This window comes from Dermacentor variabilis, chromosome 3, assembly GCF_050947875.1.
Source record: "Dermacentor variabilis isolate Ectoservices chromosome 3, ASM5094787v1, whole genome shotgun sequence".
Lineage (NCBI taxonomy): Eukaryota > Metazoa > Arthropoda > Arachnida > Ixodida > Ixodidae > Dermacentor > Dermacentor variabilis.
Window position 1 is genome coordinate 189,090,095 of NC_134570.1, and position 18,308 is coordinate 189,108,402.

Here is an 18,308-nt window from a genome sequence, read left to right on the forward strand (position 1 = left end):
ATATCGTTCTCCTGCATGTGTCCAACGGGCAAGGTGACCAGTGGGATTTTTCAAGTTGGCGAGCCACGGGCGTCCGCATAGGTATGGTCGGAATTTGCCAAGTGCCGATACTAAAGCCAAGCCCTCTTTTTCGGTCAGGTTGTAATTGGCTTCAGGCTTCCTCAGCATGCGACTCGCATAAGCGGCTGCGCATTCGGAGTAGCAGGGCGTTCGTTGGGCGAGGATGGCGGCGAGACCGACCTAGCTGGCGAGACCATCAGCTGCCTGAATTGCAGCTGATGGGCTGAAATGGTGAACAATAGCGACGAGGTGAAAAGACGACGCCGCGTAGCAAGCGCGGAGCCACATGCCGGGGATCAGGAGGAGAGGTCGGTGTCACCGCGTAGAAGCTGAGTCAGTGGCTCCATGATGGACGCTAAATTCTAAAAGAGCGCCGGAAATATAGAGCATAGGACATTGATGGTCATAGGCTTCAGACACTCCGCGACTGCTCGAAGTTTTGCAGGATCGGGTAGAACACCGTGATTAGACACAACGTGGCCTAAGATGGTGAGCACCCACGCGGCGATGCGGCACTTTTGTTGAGTCGGAGGCCAGCGTTCGATAGACAGGTCAAAACAAGTCTGAGGCGGAGCAGATGAGTCGGAAAATAAGGCGAGAAATCCACGACATCGTCGAGGTGACAGAGACACATAGACCACTTGAAGCCGCGCACCGTGTTGTCCATGAGTCGTTCATACGTGGCAGCGGCGTTACAAAGCCCCAAAGGCATTACGTTTAATTCATATAAGCCGTCAGGCGTAATGAATGCGGTTTTCTTGGGATCGGCTACAGCCATCGGGACCTGCCAGTACCCTGAACGCAAGTACAGGGACGAGAAGAATTCCGCTGCCTAAAGACTTTCGAGGGCGTCATCGATGCGCGCAAAGGACAGACGTCTTTGCGCGTTATCTTATCTAACAATCGGTAATCGATGCAAAAGCAAATAGACCCGTCATTCTTGTGAACGAGAACGACAAGGAATGCCCAGGGACTCTGCGAAGATTCAATAACATCAAGGCGCAGCATATCTTATACTTGGGCGGTAATGACACGAAGCTCTTCAGCAGAGACGCGGTATGGTCGTTGACGTAACGGCTGACGCGAGCCGGTGTCACTGCAGTGCTGCACTTCCGAGTGTCGCACAGTTGAGATTGTGAAACGTCGAATGAATTCCTAAAGTGGAGCAGGAGATCAAGAAGGTCGGCACGTTCGGCAGGTGTGAGGGTGTTGGCGATGGCACTGGAGAACGTATCCCTGGACGTCGCCTCAAGCGCCGAAATTGCAGATGGTTGGCAGGAGTCGACATGAAAAGAATCCCCGGGGACGTCAACCAATGGCGAAGAATCGAGGTGCTACACGAAGCCAAGGCCTTCACCAACGAGCAGCGTAATTGGCGCACAGAGGGGATTGTAGAAGTATGTATTGCTGCAGGTGCCGGTAATGTCAAGCGTTGCAAAGGATAGTGGTAGAGCTTTACGGATCGTGAAGACGGCGGGCGGCGTGAAGAGAGACCGTTGAATCAGTGATGACATCGCACGATACGGGTACGAGGGCGAAAGAGCCAGGCGGAATATCTGTGTCCTCGCGTAAGGAAAGTATAGAGAGGCGATCACGAATTTGTAGCTGCGTTTGGTGCTTTTAGGCAGGCGGAAACCGCGTTGTCAAAATTAGGCAACGTAACCTGAGCCAGAAATGGATGAGCAGCGAAATCCTAGCAGCTATAAAGGAAAAAAGACTTGTTGTGGACTAAGGTCAAGCGGTTGTCAAACTGCAATGACACGCGCTTAAGATATAAATGTGCCAGAAACAAGGTGAATGCAATGATCAGACTTGCGAAGCGCGTTTATTTTAGAAAGAAATTTCAAGAAGCTCGATCTGATATAAAGAAAACGTGGTCCCTAATCAATCATCTTAGAGGCGGCAACATTTCAACGCCCAAACAGCGCCTTTCATCTTATTTTTCTGTAGACGACGAAACTGTGGCAAACTTATTTAATCAGTTCTTTTCAAGTGTCTCGGGATCGAGGACACGGCGACCATAGGTGTGTACATTAACAAATAGCTTGCTACATTTCGCATGTCTTCCTTCACTGTCGCTTGAATAATTTAGGTCCATCGTTTTTAATCTTAAGACGAAGAAATCACCAAGCTTCGACAAAATCTCTGTCAGTGAACTCGAGAGAAATTTTGACGCAATTAAACATGTATTGCTTTCTCTTTTAAACTTTGTTTCGGATGGTGGTGTGATTACAGTTGATATGAAAACCCCAATTGTAAATCCGCTTCATAAGCAAGGTGCACGCAATAGTATTTAAAATTACAGATCCATTTCGATAATTCCCTGTATAGCTCAATATGAGAAAAGCATGTGGTACTTAGGGTAACACAGTTTCTAGATAAGCATAGTGTACTATCATCAAATCAGTATGGATTTGTACAGGGAAAGGGTACACAAACACTGCTAGAAGCTTTCTCTGATCTTTTAAGCTTGACACCAGACCGTAACCGGGCAGCATGTGCCCTCTTTATGGATGCCTCTAAGGCACTTTACAGTGTTTGTCATGATATTTTGTTACAGAAACTGTCGCTCCTAGGCCTTCGTGGATCATTCCTGAATTTATTACCTAACTTTCTGCAGGATAGACGACAGTGTGTAAAGGTTTGAAATAGTTTAAGTGTTTTTACCAGTATTCATTCTGGAGTCCCTCAGGTCTCAATATTAAGCACCCTGCTTTTCAACATTTATTTGAATGATTTGTCCAGTGTAGCAAGTAATTATATATATCAATATACCGATGATGCTGTTCTTGTATCCGCTGCAACTAATTACTCTGATGCAATCAGCTCCTTACAGAATGAGGCAACTAAAGCTATGGACTGGTTTGCGGCTAATTTAATAAGCATCAATGCTTCTAAAACGCGACTTGCCTGTTTCCATTACCCCATGAAAAAAATCCTACTTACGACATCATTATTCTTACACTCATCGGACTGTTATGAATGTACATGCCAACCTGTTAAAAAAGCATCTTCTGTTAAGTATCTTGGATTGCTTTTTGACTGTGATCTTTTATGGAACTCGCAATTATCCCTCGTCTGTAAAAGGCGGCGCGCGGTCTCCTGTGTATTATAAAATATACGATGTCTTATGCCAATCTCCGTTCGAAAAATTATTGTCCATGCTTTAGACTACAGTGTGCTACGTTATGGCTTGACTGTGTATGGTCATTGTACTCTTAGGTGGAGCTCAAGAATTAATTCAATGTTACGTTCACTGCTGTCAACAGTGGCTTACGATTTGTGTCCAAAGCAAGATGCAGACGTCTTTAGGTTGTTGAACTTGCCAAACGTAACTTCCCTGATTGTCGAAAGTGCTGTAATTAAGCACTTCTGGAATAATTATTTTAAAAGACGATGCACGCCTGTCCGCTTCTTAAGACCGAAGGAACCCTACGTCGTCCCCAAGACTGCGGCAAAGTGCGGAAGGAGAACGCGTCAATCCTATGTTCCAGCAATATTTAATGAATTGCCAACACCTGTGTTAGAAGCAAACACAAGACGCGCGATTAAGATACCACTTAGAATTGTCGATGTTTAAGGTAACATTTTGTATAACTGTTCAACATTTTGCTCCGATCCACTAATAAATAGTTAACTCCGCTATTAACCCTGTGAAATTTTCTGTGACCTGACTGTCAGGCACTGCCAGTCAAGCCCTCTGAGGCTTTGGTAGGCCTGCTATATGTACTTTGTTTTCTTTATGTACAATAAAGATTGTATTGTATCTTGGTGGTCACTCAGAGGCGAAAATTCAACTTCGACACGTTCTCTGCCGATTACGGCATCATGACGAGATAAGAAATCCCATCAGAGGATGACGTCATGTCAGCAGGCGGGAATAACAATACACTCGACGATATAAACAATGCCGCGAATAAGCGCGCGTACAGTACAGACTGCGTGAGGAGTGAAGTGCGACGCACTGGCCGTACCACGTGACAGTCCGAAAAGCGGGGTGGTCACCTTGCGCAGTGAATGGCACAGTTTGGCGGCTATCACAGAAACGGCTTCGCCGCTATCCACAAGAGCGATGTAGAAAGACCTACGGAAACTTCGATCACGTTAGCGGGATAGGCGCGAGGACTTAGACAGTTCGAACGAGGCGCAGTTCTTGCCTCTTGAACTGCGATGTTCTGTTTTCCTAGTCGGATGGTGCTAGTGGCCGACCCAATGGGGAGAGTGAGCGTCAGCGAGGGGATGGCGAGTGACGCGACGGAAATTTTGGGAGGCCAGCACGAGCATACGGTGGGGGGAAGGAGTGGCGCATTGGCGGAAAGGCTGGCTGCCGTACTGGAACGTCCGAGCTGCGTCGCCGAACGCTTGAGGGCCACGGCGACAATATCGGGCGACGTGCCTGGGAGTGCTGCAGGAATAATAGATGCGACGATTGTCAGGCGTCCTCAAAGAATTAGCTCTCGGTGCCGTCCAAGGTGCAGCATTGGCTTCCGGTGACACCGGTTGGGGAAGCTTTGACAAAGGTGCCGGCGGAGGCATGGGTACTGCCTGCGTATGCGTAAGAGGCACGTAACAGGAAGCACTGACTGCGCATGGGTCAGAGGCATGGCGACAGGCTGCACTGTCACTGCGGAGTTCAGATTCGCGGCTGCAGGTGGCTGGTTGTGTGCAGAAGGGATAAATTGAGCGACCTCTTCGGAAATGAGGGTGTGGAGTGTGTTCGATAGACGGCAGGTGGGCTTCTGAGAGAAGGGGACTAAAGAAAGTTGGCGGGGAACTTCCTCACGGGCGAAGTCCTTGACATGTTGAAAGAATAAGGATTGGTCGTACATGGTGTCAAGGCTCGTCAACGAGTCATCGCGTCGCGCAGGACGCCGAGTCGGAGTGCGTTGCTTCCTTAACTCATCATAGCTTTGGCATAGGCTGACGACTTCGGAAACATTGCGCGAATTCCTGGCTTGAGGCATCTGGAATGCGTCGTCATCAATAATTTTAGTATGTGGTGAATTCTTTCAGCTTCGGGCATGGCGGTGTCGGCTCGATTAAAAAGGTCCGCGGCGTCTTCAATGTAGCTAGTGAACGTTTCTGCCGTCTGCTGTGCTTGGGCGCGCAGGCGTTGTTCCGCGCGCAGGTTACGTACAGCAGGGCGTCCCAACAATTCCATAAAGATTGTCTTGAAGGCTGATCAAGTGGGCGCGTCACTTTTGTGGTTCTGAAACCAGAGTTGGCAAGGCTAGCCAGATAAAAGATGACGTCGGTCAATTTGGCTGGGTCACCCGCTTGGGCGCGCTCACCCGTTCGTATGACGATAACCAGTCTCCCACGTCGTCGTCGTCTACACTGCTGAAGATCGTGGGGTCCAGTTGTCGTGGAACACCAGTGCAGGTAACGAACTGTGCCGTTGGCGCCGTTTGGGATGAGCTGTCGGTTTTGGCGAACAGTAGCGTTCTTGATTGCAGCTGCAGGGTTTAAAGCGACGGGGTTTTAAGCGCCGCACTTCCACCAATTGAGAATGGGTATATTAGCGGCTCCTTATGCGAAGGGCTCAGCGACTGGGGAACGGCCAGGCCGCCCAAAGCACCGTCCGAAAAGACGCCACCAACCGGGAGCGCGAGCAGAGCCGAGCCGCGCGTTGACGATGCGGCTGTACAGCGAAACGCGTCTTCTTCACACAGCTAGCTTTACCGCACATATCTGAAGAATATGCCGCTTCCATACGTACATTTACTGAGGGGTCGGTGTCAACAACCACTTCAAGCGCGGCATTTACAATACCGAATACGAGCGTCGGTCAGCGCTTGCTCCTTGACCACCAAACTGCATCAATGACCGCAAAGATTGTTGCCATTCGGTATATAATTAGGTTTTATCGACGGAGCCGCATTAGACTTGGAATATGTTTTGCGGTTCATTGCCGGAACTCCAAGTGATCAATTCCGCACTCAGACGAGGACCTTACTATTTCCTTATTAAGAGGGGATCGAAAAACAGCTGGCCATTGCATAAGTTTTAAGTGGATTCCGAGACACTGTGACTTACATAAAAGTGAGCTCACTGATGTGGAAGCAAAGATGGCCCGCATTATTGCCACACCAGTGTGCATCCTATATTCAGGACCAGACACTATTACCTTAATATGTATACGTCTGCACGATAATACCGCAGTAATAATAATAATAATATTTGGGGTTTTACGTGCCAAAACCACTTTCTGATTATGAGGCACGCCGTAGTGGAGGACTCCGGAAATTTTGACCACCTGGGGTTCTTTAACGTGCACCTAAATCTAAGCACACGGGTGTTTTCGCATTTCGCCCCCATCGAAATGCGGCCGCCGTGGCCGGGATTCGATCCCGCGACCTCGTGCTCAGCAGCCCAACACCATAGCCACTGAGCAACCACGGCGGGTGATAATACCGCAGTATATTGGGCTTCGCCAGGCCATCGTTATCGCTGCCTTCATGAACTCGACTGGGAGATGAAAATTCGGATACCACCCACCATGAAAAGGCGCAATGCAAGCTTCTTTCACAAATTATGATTAGATGTGGCCTTCACCCTGCATTACCTGAATCTCACCGGCTGGGTGGCCAGTCGGAATGGTGAGGAATACGGTATTCCATAGACGACAGAACACCTCTTTTGCCGATGCCCGCAATTTAATGTATAGAAAATGGCTGACACACATCTTGTCAAAATTTGTCGTAGCACCACTGACTCAAAAGGTTCTCTTTGGACCTTCACCTGATCCTGGTCGTCAGCCTCATAGTCTGAAAGCTGTCACCAAATTTTTTGCACGAGAGCGTACTGGACGAGTGACTTTGAAGTGTGCTGGACCGTGGTAGCTTTTCACCACCATCTTCACCCTCTTAATCAACGTCTTCTCTATTCTTTGTACACCCTTTCACCTTCCCCCAACGCGGGGTAGTAGGTCAGAACGTTGATTTAGGCAGACTTCGCAGCTTTTCTCTCATAATAAATCTGCCTCTCTAACTCTGCGTCAGCTCGAGCGGCGTAGACATAATTACGTTCGTGAGACTGCTACCCCCATATCTTGTAAATTTCTTCGTGTTTCGGCAGCTGTGACGGCTGTTTACATTGTGCGAATCGACTCACGCTTACTATTGGCACAAGTACTAAATTTCGCACCTGTGCTACACCATTACATGCGCGCCCTTTTTCGACTGCAGTGCTCGTCTTTTCAGCGGCAGGCATCGCAAGCTTGCCAATCTTATGAACACTTTCAGCTTCGTGAATACGCTTTCTTTCGCAAGCTGCTTCTTGCGCGAAAATTTGTTCGTAAGTTCGCTTAGTGGATTTCGCCCCAGGTCTACTCAGGGCGCTTCCGCGACTCACACGGTTGCCACGCTTATGCATTGCGGAAGCGTCGTGATTAGTGAAAGGACCACAGCTGGCAACCTCTGAGTGTGCGATGTTAGCCTTATATGTACTAGTACTGTGGTGTTTCTTGAGTGGCCCTTCTTTTCCGGGATTTCTGAAGATTTTTAGCCAAGATGTTTAAATTTGTAAGCCGCCCATCCATCTTCCTTTATATTGGTTGGTCATTCATTGAGAAAATTATTTTCTCTCACAAACTGTACCGACCTCCAATCTGCCTTCCGAACCTGTCTGGACCTTCTATACTTGAGACAACGCTATGTTGATAGCTACAGCCAGAAGTAACTTTGAGAAATTCTTTTACCGTCCCTATCGGGATGGTACACATGGAAGTGTTTGACGACTGTGGTTGCCTATATTCTAAATACACCGTGTCTCGTGACTTTGTCAGCTGGTGTTGGTGAAACGCCAGTTTTATACATGAACACTTTGGAGGGCCACTGTTATCGGTCATTGCAGCATGTGGTGACGGATGCATCGCTGCACTTCGTAAAGGCAACAGTGCTGTGCAGTAGTCTGTAGCACTAACTGTTGCTTGTTGACGGCTGTGCTCATGTGTTTGTACATGGTGCCTTCCTCTTCTATTTCGACCTTGCTTTTAAACCATCATTTCGGCGTCCCCAGAGTAGGGAAGCAAATGGTAATCTCCCTTGTGGTGGACCTCTCTTTTTTGTGATTTCTTTCACGTATCTCTCTACTACCGTTTTGGCCGCATTCTTCTTGCTTCTTTTTGTACTTGATGCTTAGGCTTATGTATTATGTGATCCCTTTCATTACGTTGAACTTAATAGCAAGCATCTATAATCAGTGTTGTCAATAAATGTGATGTAGAGGGCTTCATTATAGTTCCTTCCTATAAATTTACAATTATTTTCGAAGGACAGAATATCGGATTATATCGCAAGGAACAAATTCAATGGTGCATATTTGGCGATATTTACAGGTCAGACGATGTCGAAAATTCAAGCGCTCGTATATATTGAAGTGAACCTTTGCTAAGCATTTTCCGAGGGTACTAACTTATGATAAGTATTGGAAGAATAAATTCAAGGCCAGCCGCAATGTTAAAGGGCATGACATAGATCCTAAGATGTTATGTACCGTTAGTGGAGACTGGCAAATCTATTCGGCTGTAATTTAATGTGGATGCGAAACGTGGTGTCTTAGCTATACTTTCGCAGTATATTATATTCTGATGATTTCCAGGTGCTTGTGGTACCCGGCGATATCACAATCGAGGAGGATATTGCTGCTATAGTGGAAACGACAGCCAAGCATTTTGGAAAAATTGACATACTGGTGAGTATAACGCCTCATAATTTGAATTAGGCATGGTTTTGCCTTATGAGCATTATCGACGATTGCATAATTTGGGACAACATTAGGATTACGTAGTGGTATTTAGCAAATCAATATCTGCGGCTGCTTAGTTCCTGGTTACTCGTAAACTGCGCGCAATCAAATAGCACAACGCAAAGTGTAGCGACATACAGAGCCGCGCTGTCGTTCTTTACTGGTGCATCGGTTACAGTCTTCGTGATGTGCTTCATCAATTTACGGTGTTTTGAGTAGTAAGAGAGTTGCAGCGGTGGCGTAGAGGTAGAACACTCACCTTGCGTGAAAGAGGTCCGTGGTTCGAATCCCGGTGCCGGCAATTTTCCACCGGATTTAAAAAAATCCGCGTGTTGATAAAATTGCATAAACAGGCCTGGAGTGTGGCCTGATCCCGGTGACCAGAGCCGGTAACGCACTCCCTCACCAGAGCAGGATTCGCCACCCTGGTGCAGTACTTGGCCACAACCTCCTATATGAATACAACAATCAAACCCCGGCCCTCAGTTCCCAGCAGCTGCGAAGCAACTGAACACGGCGGCGGTCAAACCTGCGACGCAGCAGAGGGTGCTAAGAATCCCTGGCACCGGGCAGGCCGCCATTTGAATATGAACCTGGCAACGTTTAACGCTAGAACGTTATCTAGTGAGGCGAGTCTAGCAGTGCCATTAGAGGGCAGTAAATAGGATATAATGGGGCTCAGTGAAGTTAGGCGGCCAAAAGAAACATATACAGTGCTAAAAAGCGGGCACGTCCTGTGCTACCGCGGCTTAGCGGAGAGACGAGAACTAGGAGTCGGACTCCTGATTAATAAGAATATAGCTCCAAACATACAGGAATTCTACATAGCGTTAACGAGAGGGTGGCAGGTCTTATGAAACTTAATAAGAAGTACAAATTTAAGGTCGTACAGGTCTACATCCAGTCACGATGACCAGGGAGTCGAAAGCTTTTATGAAGACGTGGAATCGGCGATGGGTAAAGTCAAAACAAAATACACTATACTGATAGGCGACTTGAATGCCTGGGTAGGCAAGAAGCAGGCTGGAGACAAGTCAGTGGGGGAATATGGCATAGGCTCCAGGAATAGCAGAGGAGAGTTATTAGTAGAGTTTGCGGAACAGTATAATATGCGGATAATGAATACCTTATTCCGCAAGCGGGATAGCCGAAAGTGGACGTGGAGGAGCCCGAACAGCGAGACTAGAAATGAAATAGACCTCATACTCTGTGCTAACCCTGGCATCATACAAGATGTGGACGTGCTCAGCAAGGTGCGCTGCAGTGACCATAGGATGGTAAGAACATGAATTAACCTAGACCTGAGGAGGGAACGGAAGAAACTGGCAGATAAGAAGCCGATCAATTAGTTACCGGTAAGAGGGAAAATAGAGGAGTTCCAGGTCAAGCTACAGAACGGGTATTCGGCTTTAACTCAGGAAGAGGACCTTAGTGTTGAAGCAATGAACGACAATCTTGTGGGCATCATTAGGGAGTGTGCAATGGAAGTCGGTTGTAACTCCGTTAGGCAGGATACCAGTAAACTATCGCAGGAGACGAAAGATCTGATCAAGAAAGGCCAATGTACGAAAGCCTCTAACCCTACAGCTAGAAAAGAACTGGCCGAACATTCGAAGTTAATCAACGAGCGTAAGACAGCTGACATAAGGAAGTATAATATGGATCAGGAACGGAGGAAGCCTAAAAGCAGTCAAGAAGAAACTAGGAATTGGCAAAAATCAGATGTATGCGTTAGGAGACAAAGCCGGCAATATCTTTACTAATATGGATAAGATAGTTCAAGTGGCTGAGGAGTTCTATAGATATTTATACAGTACCAGTGGCCCCCACGACGATAATGGAAGAGAAAATAGTCTAGAGGAATTCGAAATCCCACAGGTAACGTCGCAAGAAGTAAAGAAAGCCTTGGGAGATATGCAAAGGGGGAAGGCAGCTGGGGAGGATCAGGCAATAGGAGATTTCTTGAAGGATGGTGGGCAGATTGTTCTAGAGAAACTGGCCACCCTGTATACGCAATGCCTCATGACCTCGAGCGTACCGGAATCTTGGAAGAACGCTAACATAATCCTAATCCAAAAGAAAGGGACGCCATAGACTTGAAAAATTATAGACCGATCGGCTTACTGTCAGTTGCCTACAAACTATTTACTAAGGTAATCGCAAACAGAATCAGGAACACCTTAGACTTCTGTCAAGCAAAGGACCAGGCAGGATTCCGTAAAGGCTACGCTACAATAGACCATATTCACAATATCAATCAGGTGATAGAGAAATGTGCGGAACATAACCAACCCTTATATATAGCTTTCATTGATTACGAGAGAGCGTTTGATTCTGTCGAAACCTCAGCAGTCATGGAGACATTACGGAATCAGGGTGTAGACGAGGCGTATGTAAACATACTGAAATATATCCATAGCAGCTCCACAGTCAACCTATTCCCCCATAAGGAAAGCAACAAAATCCCAATAAACAAAGGCGTCAGGCAGGGAGATACGATCTCTCCAATGCTATTCACAGCGTGTTTACAGGAGGTATTCAGAGACCTGGATTGGGAAGAATTGGGGATAAAAGTTAATGGAGAATACCTTAGTAACTTGCAATTCGCTGATGATATTGCCTTGTTTAGTAACTCAGGGGACCAATTGCAATGCACGCTCACTGACCTGGAGAGGCAAAGTAGAAGAGAGGGTCTAAAAATTAATCTGCAGAAAACTGAAGTAATGTTTAACAGTCTCGGAAGAGAACAGCAGTTTACGATAGGTAGCGAGGCATTGGAAGTGGTAAGGGAATACATCTACTTAGGGCTGGTAGTGACGGCGGATTTGGATCATGAGACGGAAATAATCAGAAGAATAAGAATGGGCTGGGGTGTGTTTGGCAGGCATTCTCACATCATGAGCAGCAGGTTGCCATTATCCCTCAATAGAAACGTGTATAATAGCTGTGTCTTACCAGTACTCACCTACGGGGCAGAAACCTGGAGGCTTACGAAAAGGGTTCTACTCAAATTGAGGACGGCGCAACGAGCTATGGAAAGAAGAATGATGGGTGTAACGTTAAGGGATAAGAAAAGAGCAGATTGGGTGAGGGAACAAACGCGAGTTAAAGACATCTTAGGTGAAATCAAGAAAAAGAAATGGGCATGGGCAGGACATGTAATGAGGAGAGAAGATAACCGATGGTCATTAAGGGTTACGGACCGGATTCCAAGGGAAGGCAAGCATAGTAGGGGGCGGTAGAAATTTAGGTGGGCGGATGAGATTAAGAAGTTTGCAGGGACGACATGGCCACAATTAGTACATGACCGGGGTTGTTGGAGTAGTATGGGAGATGCCTTTGCCCTGCAGTGGGCGTAACCAGGCTTATGATGATGATGATGATGTTGATGATGATGTTGATGATGATGTTGATGATGATGATGATGAGTAAGAAGTGGTTAGCAGAGCAAGAATCACCTCCAGTTGAATAGTGGTAACCGCAGTAGCTAATATAGTAGGTAACATCCTTCGGTCTACGACGATCACACTGCTCAACAGGGGTTCGTAATGAATCATGGCAAGAACTGTTGTTTATGAAATTTAATATTTGAAGAAAATGCAGGAGATCCAACCAGTTGGAATCCGTATACAACGAAGCTTTGTGTTAATGCATAAAGAGTGGAAACACACGCACGGACGCACAGTCACAAACGTTAATTATACCGAGCGTGTCTTAAGCGGAGCTTCTGATTACTACCGAGTATAACAGACGCCTTGAACGCTTCACGGTTTCATAGACAGCATGCCCCTACGTACGTAGCGCCATTGGAATCCCTTTTATGCCCAAGAAGTGTTTACTTCCTCATTACGGAGCAGCCACGGATGCAAAAAAGATAGCTTTCTAGTTTTTTCCCCGACGCCGTCACTGACGGGGATGCGCGGGTACGAGCCCCATCTGGTGGTGTTGCAAGGAAACCCGCGGCGCGCATAGTCCGCTCTCATTGGTTGGTCTATTCGGCAAGAGTGTAGCCAAGCCGCAGCCACAATTGCGAAGCCAGGTGAGGTTTGCAAAGAAAAGCTACGTTTTTATAAACGTGGTGTGACGCACATACGATGTGATGAAACGCCGGCTTGGTAAGCGAGAAAATGTTTTAACCCATCGGTGGCAGCGCTCGGCGGCTGTGGCAGTTCGCTGCTGAGCCCGAAGAGAGGGGTTGGATTGTGCCTACGGCGGCTGCATTCCGACAGGGACGCATTGCAAAGCGCTCGTGTAGCATGCTTTGCGTGCATGTTGAAGAACTTCACGCAGTCAAGAGTTATTCGGAGTCCCCCACTATGGCGAGCTTCATAACCAGATCGTAGTATTGACCCACATTTTATACTTGATTTGTTTGAATTAAAGATTCCACTTTATTGAGAACATGTTTCCCGCAAAACGTAATTTTGAAATTATATACTTGGCAGCCTAGCAGCACGCGGCGGGCGTTAACTTTGCTTGCGAAATCCATAAGAACGCACACACACATACACTTGTGTGTGTGCTCTATAAGCGTTAGCTCACATTGACAACGTATTAAAAAAGATATATGTAGATCTAACCCACATGTTGGAATCGCAGAAGCGAAGCATTTTTAAAGCAGTTAAACAAGTGTCATGCAAATTATTATATTATGCAAAACGTGTGGCGCCACAGCGCTTGCTCGTCTGACAGCGTAGGCAGCCAGTTGTGGAGACCGCCACGCCGTGACCCCGCATTATGCTTCTCTACGATTGGTTCCGCTTCGGTATGAAGCCAGACTCGTCGCACGGAATAGAGCGAGTCGTTCCAGGAGACACTCCAACAGTAAAATACATTTTACTCGTCCAAAAACTGGGCAAACAAATGTGTTGAATCCCAAACCCTATTAACATAGGCATATGAAGGTTTGCTTTATAGAATAATTGTACTGTTGATTCTTTATATTTGTGGCAACGAGGATATTTAGGTATTGTTTGCTTTATTACTGAGTGCTGCCGCAGAAAACAGTGCCATCAGCCAATACAGCTGCAAGGCTAGAAAAGCTGGTAGTGCTGTCCTGCCTTGAGGCTAATCGGCAAGATGGCAACACCGAGCAGGCACGCTAAAGAAATGGTGTGCAGGGAAACATTCGTTTTAAAACGCAGTCTCTGCGCTACGACCACCATAACAGTAGTTTCGAACAACAGCACTTAACACAAAGTTGAAGCCGTCAGGTGGTGGTATTACTATAAAAAACAGCTTCTATTCGGGGTGACAGTACAAAGGGTGTCAAGGTCCGTCTCAAAAATTAAATTAGATAATGGGGCTTTACGTGCCAAAACCACATTCTGTTTATGAGGCACGCCGTAGTGGAGGACTCTGGAAATTTCTACCACCTGGGGTTTTTTAACGTGCACCTAAATCTAAGTACACGGGTGTTTTCGTATACCGCCCCCATCGAAATGCGGCCGACGTGGCCGGGATTCGATCCCGCGACCTCGTGCTCAGCAGCCCAACACCATAGCCACTGCGCAACCACGGTGGGGAAGGTCCGGTTCAATGACGCAAACAAATTTAAAATCCGATTAATTCTGGCCCTACGTACACCCGGGAACAAAAGTACACGGACCACGGGAGACGGCATCGGACGTTCCTTCCGGCACCGAGGCACCTGAAGCCGAGAATGAAGCCAAAGTGGCGGTGAGCATGCGGTTCTCACCGTTGTCAGCGTGTCATATTGGGCGAGTTAAGTTAGCGCACTCCGAACTCCAAAGGAGCACGCTCAAGTGCGCTCGAGTGCGACGACTTCGGAGCTTAACTTAACGCCATCTTCCACGACTGTTATGTTGCTTCCGCATCCGCTATCGCACTTCGCGCGCTTTTCGAAAATGGCCCCGCCCACCATACTCGGACGGACGGACGGAAAAAACTTTAATGGAAAAAGGACCTGCGAGGTTGCCAGCCCGGGCTCAGGCCACCCGGGCATTGTGTGCGGTGAGGCATAGCCTTTCCACCGCTGCCCGGGCCCGCTGGATAGCCCATAATTGGTCGTGTAGTTCTGAGCTAGTCAGAGCGCTTAGCCATCGCTCCTCGAGAAGGTCCGGTTCTGTCTTGTCCTCCTGCGGTTCTTGTCTTGTCTTGTGTCCCAGACAGTGGCGCGTACCCACTATGGGGGATTGGCCAAGAAGCAGGCGGTTTTCCTCCTGCAGTTCTTGTTAGACGATGAAGAGGTAGAAGAACTTGACGCGCGGCGACGTAGGCAGCAGCAGCGGCTTAAGTATGCGATGCAAGCTCAACGTTCGCGCCAAGCTCAAAGCGCGACAACACTTTCCCGATCTCGGCTGAGAGCAGCTTCAGATGGCTTCAGACGACCTGCTTCGCGGCGGCGGGAGGAACGAGTGGGCAAGGAGAACGGACTTTCATCAGTGCAAAGAGTAGGAAACCCGTGATCTTTCCGGAAGCCGGAACCGGCGCGGGCTCTCGCGCACCGTTTCGAGGATAGGGCGCGTAGAGCGCGCTCCGCAATCACGCACCGGAAGTCGCTTTTTAGCCGTTAAGTTTAAAAGAGCGCACTCTGCTGGCTAGAGCGCGCTCGAGCGCCTTAACGCGCCCATTGCTTTCCCTAGAAAGGTTACGCTGCTCGTCGACTAAACATCGAAGGGCTTCCGCTTCTTCTGCTCCGTCACATCATCGCCGCTGTTTCACTAAGTTGGTGCGGCACAGTTGGCTAGCGCGACCGTCGCGCATCGCGATTCTACCCGCCGTGGTTGCTCAGTGGCTATGGTGTTGGGCTGCTGAGCACGAGGTCGCGGGATCGAATCCCGGCCACGGCGGCCGCATTTCGATGGGGGCGAAATGCGAAAACACCCGTGTGCTTAGATTTAGGTGCACGTTAAAGAACCCCAGGTGGTCAAAATTTCCGGAGTCCTCCACTACGGCGTGCCTCATAATCAGAAAGTGGTTTTGGCACGTAAAACCCCAAATATTATTATATTATTATCGCGATTCTGTTCTTATCACGCGGCCCTTTTCTCGCACCTTTTGATGAGTCGTGCAGAAAGTCTTGCTTCTTATGGTATCGGAAAGGCTTCCAATATTTGCTGTCGCGTATTGAAGCAATGTTTTTCAATCGGTGTACCTCATTGTGCAGGTGGAGCGCGACAGAGTATCAACAGCATATCTCAAAGCAACAGCAGAACGTCAGCTTACCCTAACAATGCTCTAGTAACGAAATAATTTTCTTGTTGTTTCCTTCGCCGATCACGGAACGTAATCTACTTTCTTGTGATAGACGTGAATTAAACCCTGTACCAGCGTATGGCATATTATTGCCCGGTTCTTATAATATGGGCCGTGGCAATTTTGCCGCTGTGGTCTAGGGGTACTTGCCGGCGCATTAGTTGCTCTCGTTTTCGCTGAACCGTTTCATAAGATGATGGCTATACGGTGCCTCTTTTTCTTCTAAGTCTTTAAGCTGTACATAAGAGTACCAATGATACTCAGTGGCTGTCCATTTGGGTGACGAACCACACCAATTGCAAAACCTTTCTTGATTTCATGGCAGCGAAGGTTGAGAGCATTTCCGATTATATAACGGTGCCGCAGTGATCATGCGAATTCGGTGCGAATCATCAAAAGGAGCCAGTGGAGGTTTTTAGCCGTACGACGGTCGACGGAATGCAATGCGTAGTGGACACGCGAGCCAGCTCTGCCGCAGCCACGCACAAAAACAACAGCACAGATGTGACGGAGCAAGGAAAGCGGAGTCGACGAGCACCGTAACCTCGCCAGGGAAAGCTATACGACATGCCATATGACATGCTCATGCGCACTGCTGCTCTGACGTGACTCTCGGCTGTAGGCGTCACGCCACAAGAACGCTCGTCGACTCAATTAGCGACGCGCTCGCGCGGTCCTTACACTTTTGCTCACGAGTGAACGCACCGAAATCCCTGTTAAGACCTCTGTGCTACCGGAATGTTGTATATTGTAACCAAAAATTTTCGCAAAATGCCTCTATTGAGATGAACAAGAGATAAAAAAGTAATACAAGCATGGACAATATAAGGGCTATGGTATCTCTGCAAGCGTTCCACCATAGCTCGAAACATAAGTACAATACTCTGTTTGCATATGCTAATACCTGCTGGAACTGCTGCCAGTCTGGGAAGAGGGAATATTTAGCCTTTAAGCGCGTAAGCATTTCTATGACTACCCAATAAGAAATTTGTCCGTCTCGTAAGACAATGAATGGCTCATACCCCCTTAAGCAATGGCTCATAGCCCCGTAAGCAAGAAAAAAAATGTTATCGCTCTAACCTCGAAATTCAGAGGCTACAAACACTCAGCAAAGTGAAGCGAACAGTGTACACATTCATAGAAATGACCAATACAACACAAGGAACAGCATACATTTAAAAAAAAAACAAGCTCAAAACCAAAGGAGCTTTAAAAAAGACTTCTGGAGTGGAGGTGATGCCCTTAAAGTGAAGCCGTATACCTCCATCTTACCACGGCAAACGATTAACGTTAGCATTTGGCGAAGAATAGGAGGCGTTTTCTTCTCGCTTCCAATGTCTTTCGCAAGGCCACTCTTACCGTACAGATGCTTCTCGATGTGCATGTCTGTGTCGCTGGTTTTAGGATGAAGCTTGAATGGCTTGGCAACTTTTATGGAAGATCAAGACGTAACTACTAAACCTATGGCAGGATTTTAGCCCCAGACAACATTCTATTGTTTTCTAATTACTCTCAAGTTATATTAACAGACCAAGACCTGTTGAACTGCGACTGTTCTCCGTGCAGTTCAGCAGGCTTTCAAGGGTGAAGTAGGGGCAAGAGCTGGCTGCTCCTCTGCTGGTAAAGACCTTACTGTGAGACCTGCCACTCCGGGATTTATTTGTCTAACCTCCTTGCTGAAAACAAGCATTCGAAGCATTGTATAGCCCTCTCTGCAAATGTAGTGGTGGTTTTGCAACACCTACGCAAATACCAACCTAGCTAATTCACCTTAACAACAAAGGTCGTTGGTTCGACTCCCACCAAAGGTCGAGGGCTGGAGTGCCTTAAATAACTATATCCTAATTAACTGTGACTAATGAGCTTCACCAGAATTAACACCAATGCTCGTGGGTTCAAGTGCTCTAATGAACTCTATCCTAAATAAACCAGCCTTATCATGTTCGCTATCAAACATAAGCGAGCGAACGATGAGGGTTGCTAAGGTGTTATACTGATCGGATCAAGCTCTATAAGATTGATAATGACACCGGGTTGCGCGAAGACGAGCAAGTGGGACAATGCTTTCGCGTACTTAGACAATTACAGGAGGAGTCTCTGCGTTAATTTTTTCAAACCATACTCCGATCCGTAAGCATTTTACGCAGAGTGTAAGAGCGTAGACGGCCGCCAGCTTCTCAAAGGAATCTACGGGAAGCGTTTGAACGCGTAAGCATTCTCAGGCGGCTCACTCCGGAAATCTGCCCGTAACACGACGCGCTCCACCAAGGAAAGGACCATAA

At 47.6% G+C, this 18,308-nt stretch overlaps 1 protein-coding gene across 4 annotated transcripts in view; it reads left to right on the top strand.

Annotated features, from left to right (window-relative positions):
• The window catches only part of LOC142576571 (3-oxoacyl-[acyl-carrier-protein] reductase FabG-like), a 112,965-nt gene that overhangs the window by 46,885 nt on the left and 47,772 nt on the right, over window positions 1-18,308 (top strand). For all 4 annotated transcript variants that reach the window (XM_075686750.1, XM_075686749.1, XM_075686751.1 and 1 more), the window contains exon 3: window positions 8,662-8,754. In XM_075686750.1, the coding sequence (XP_075542865.1) occupies window positions 8,662-8,754 (93 nt within the window). The remainder of the gene's footprint in view (window positions 1-8,661; window positions 8,755-18,308) is intronic.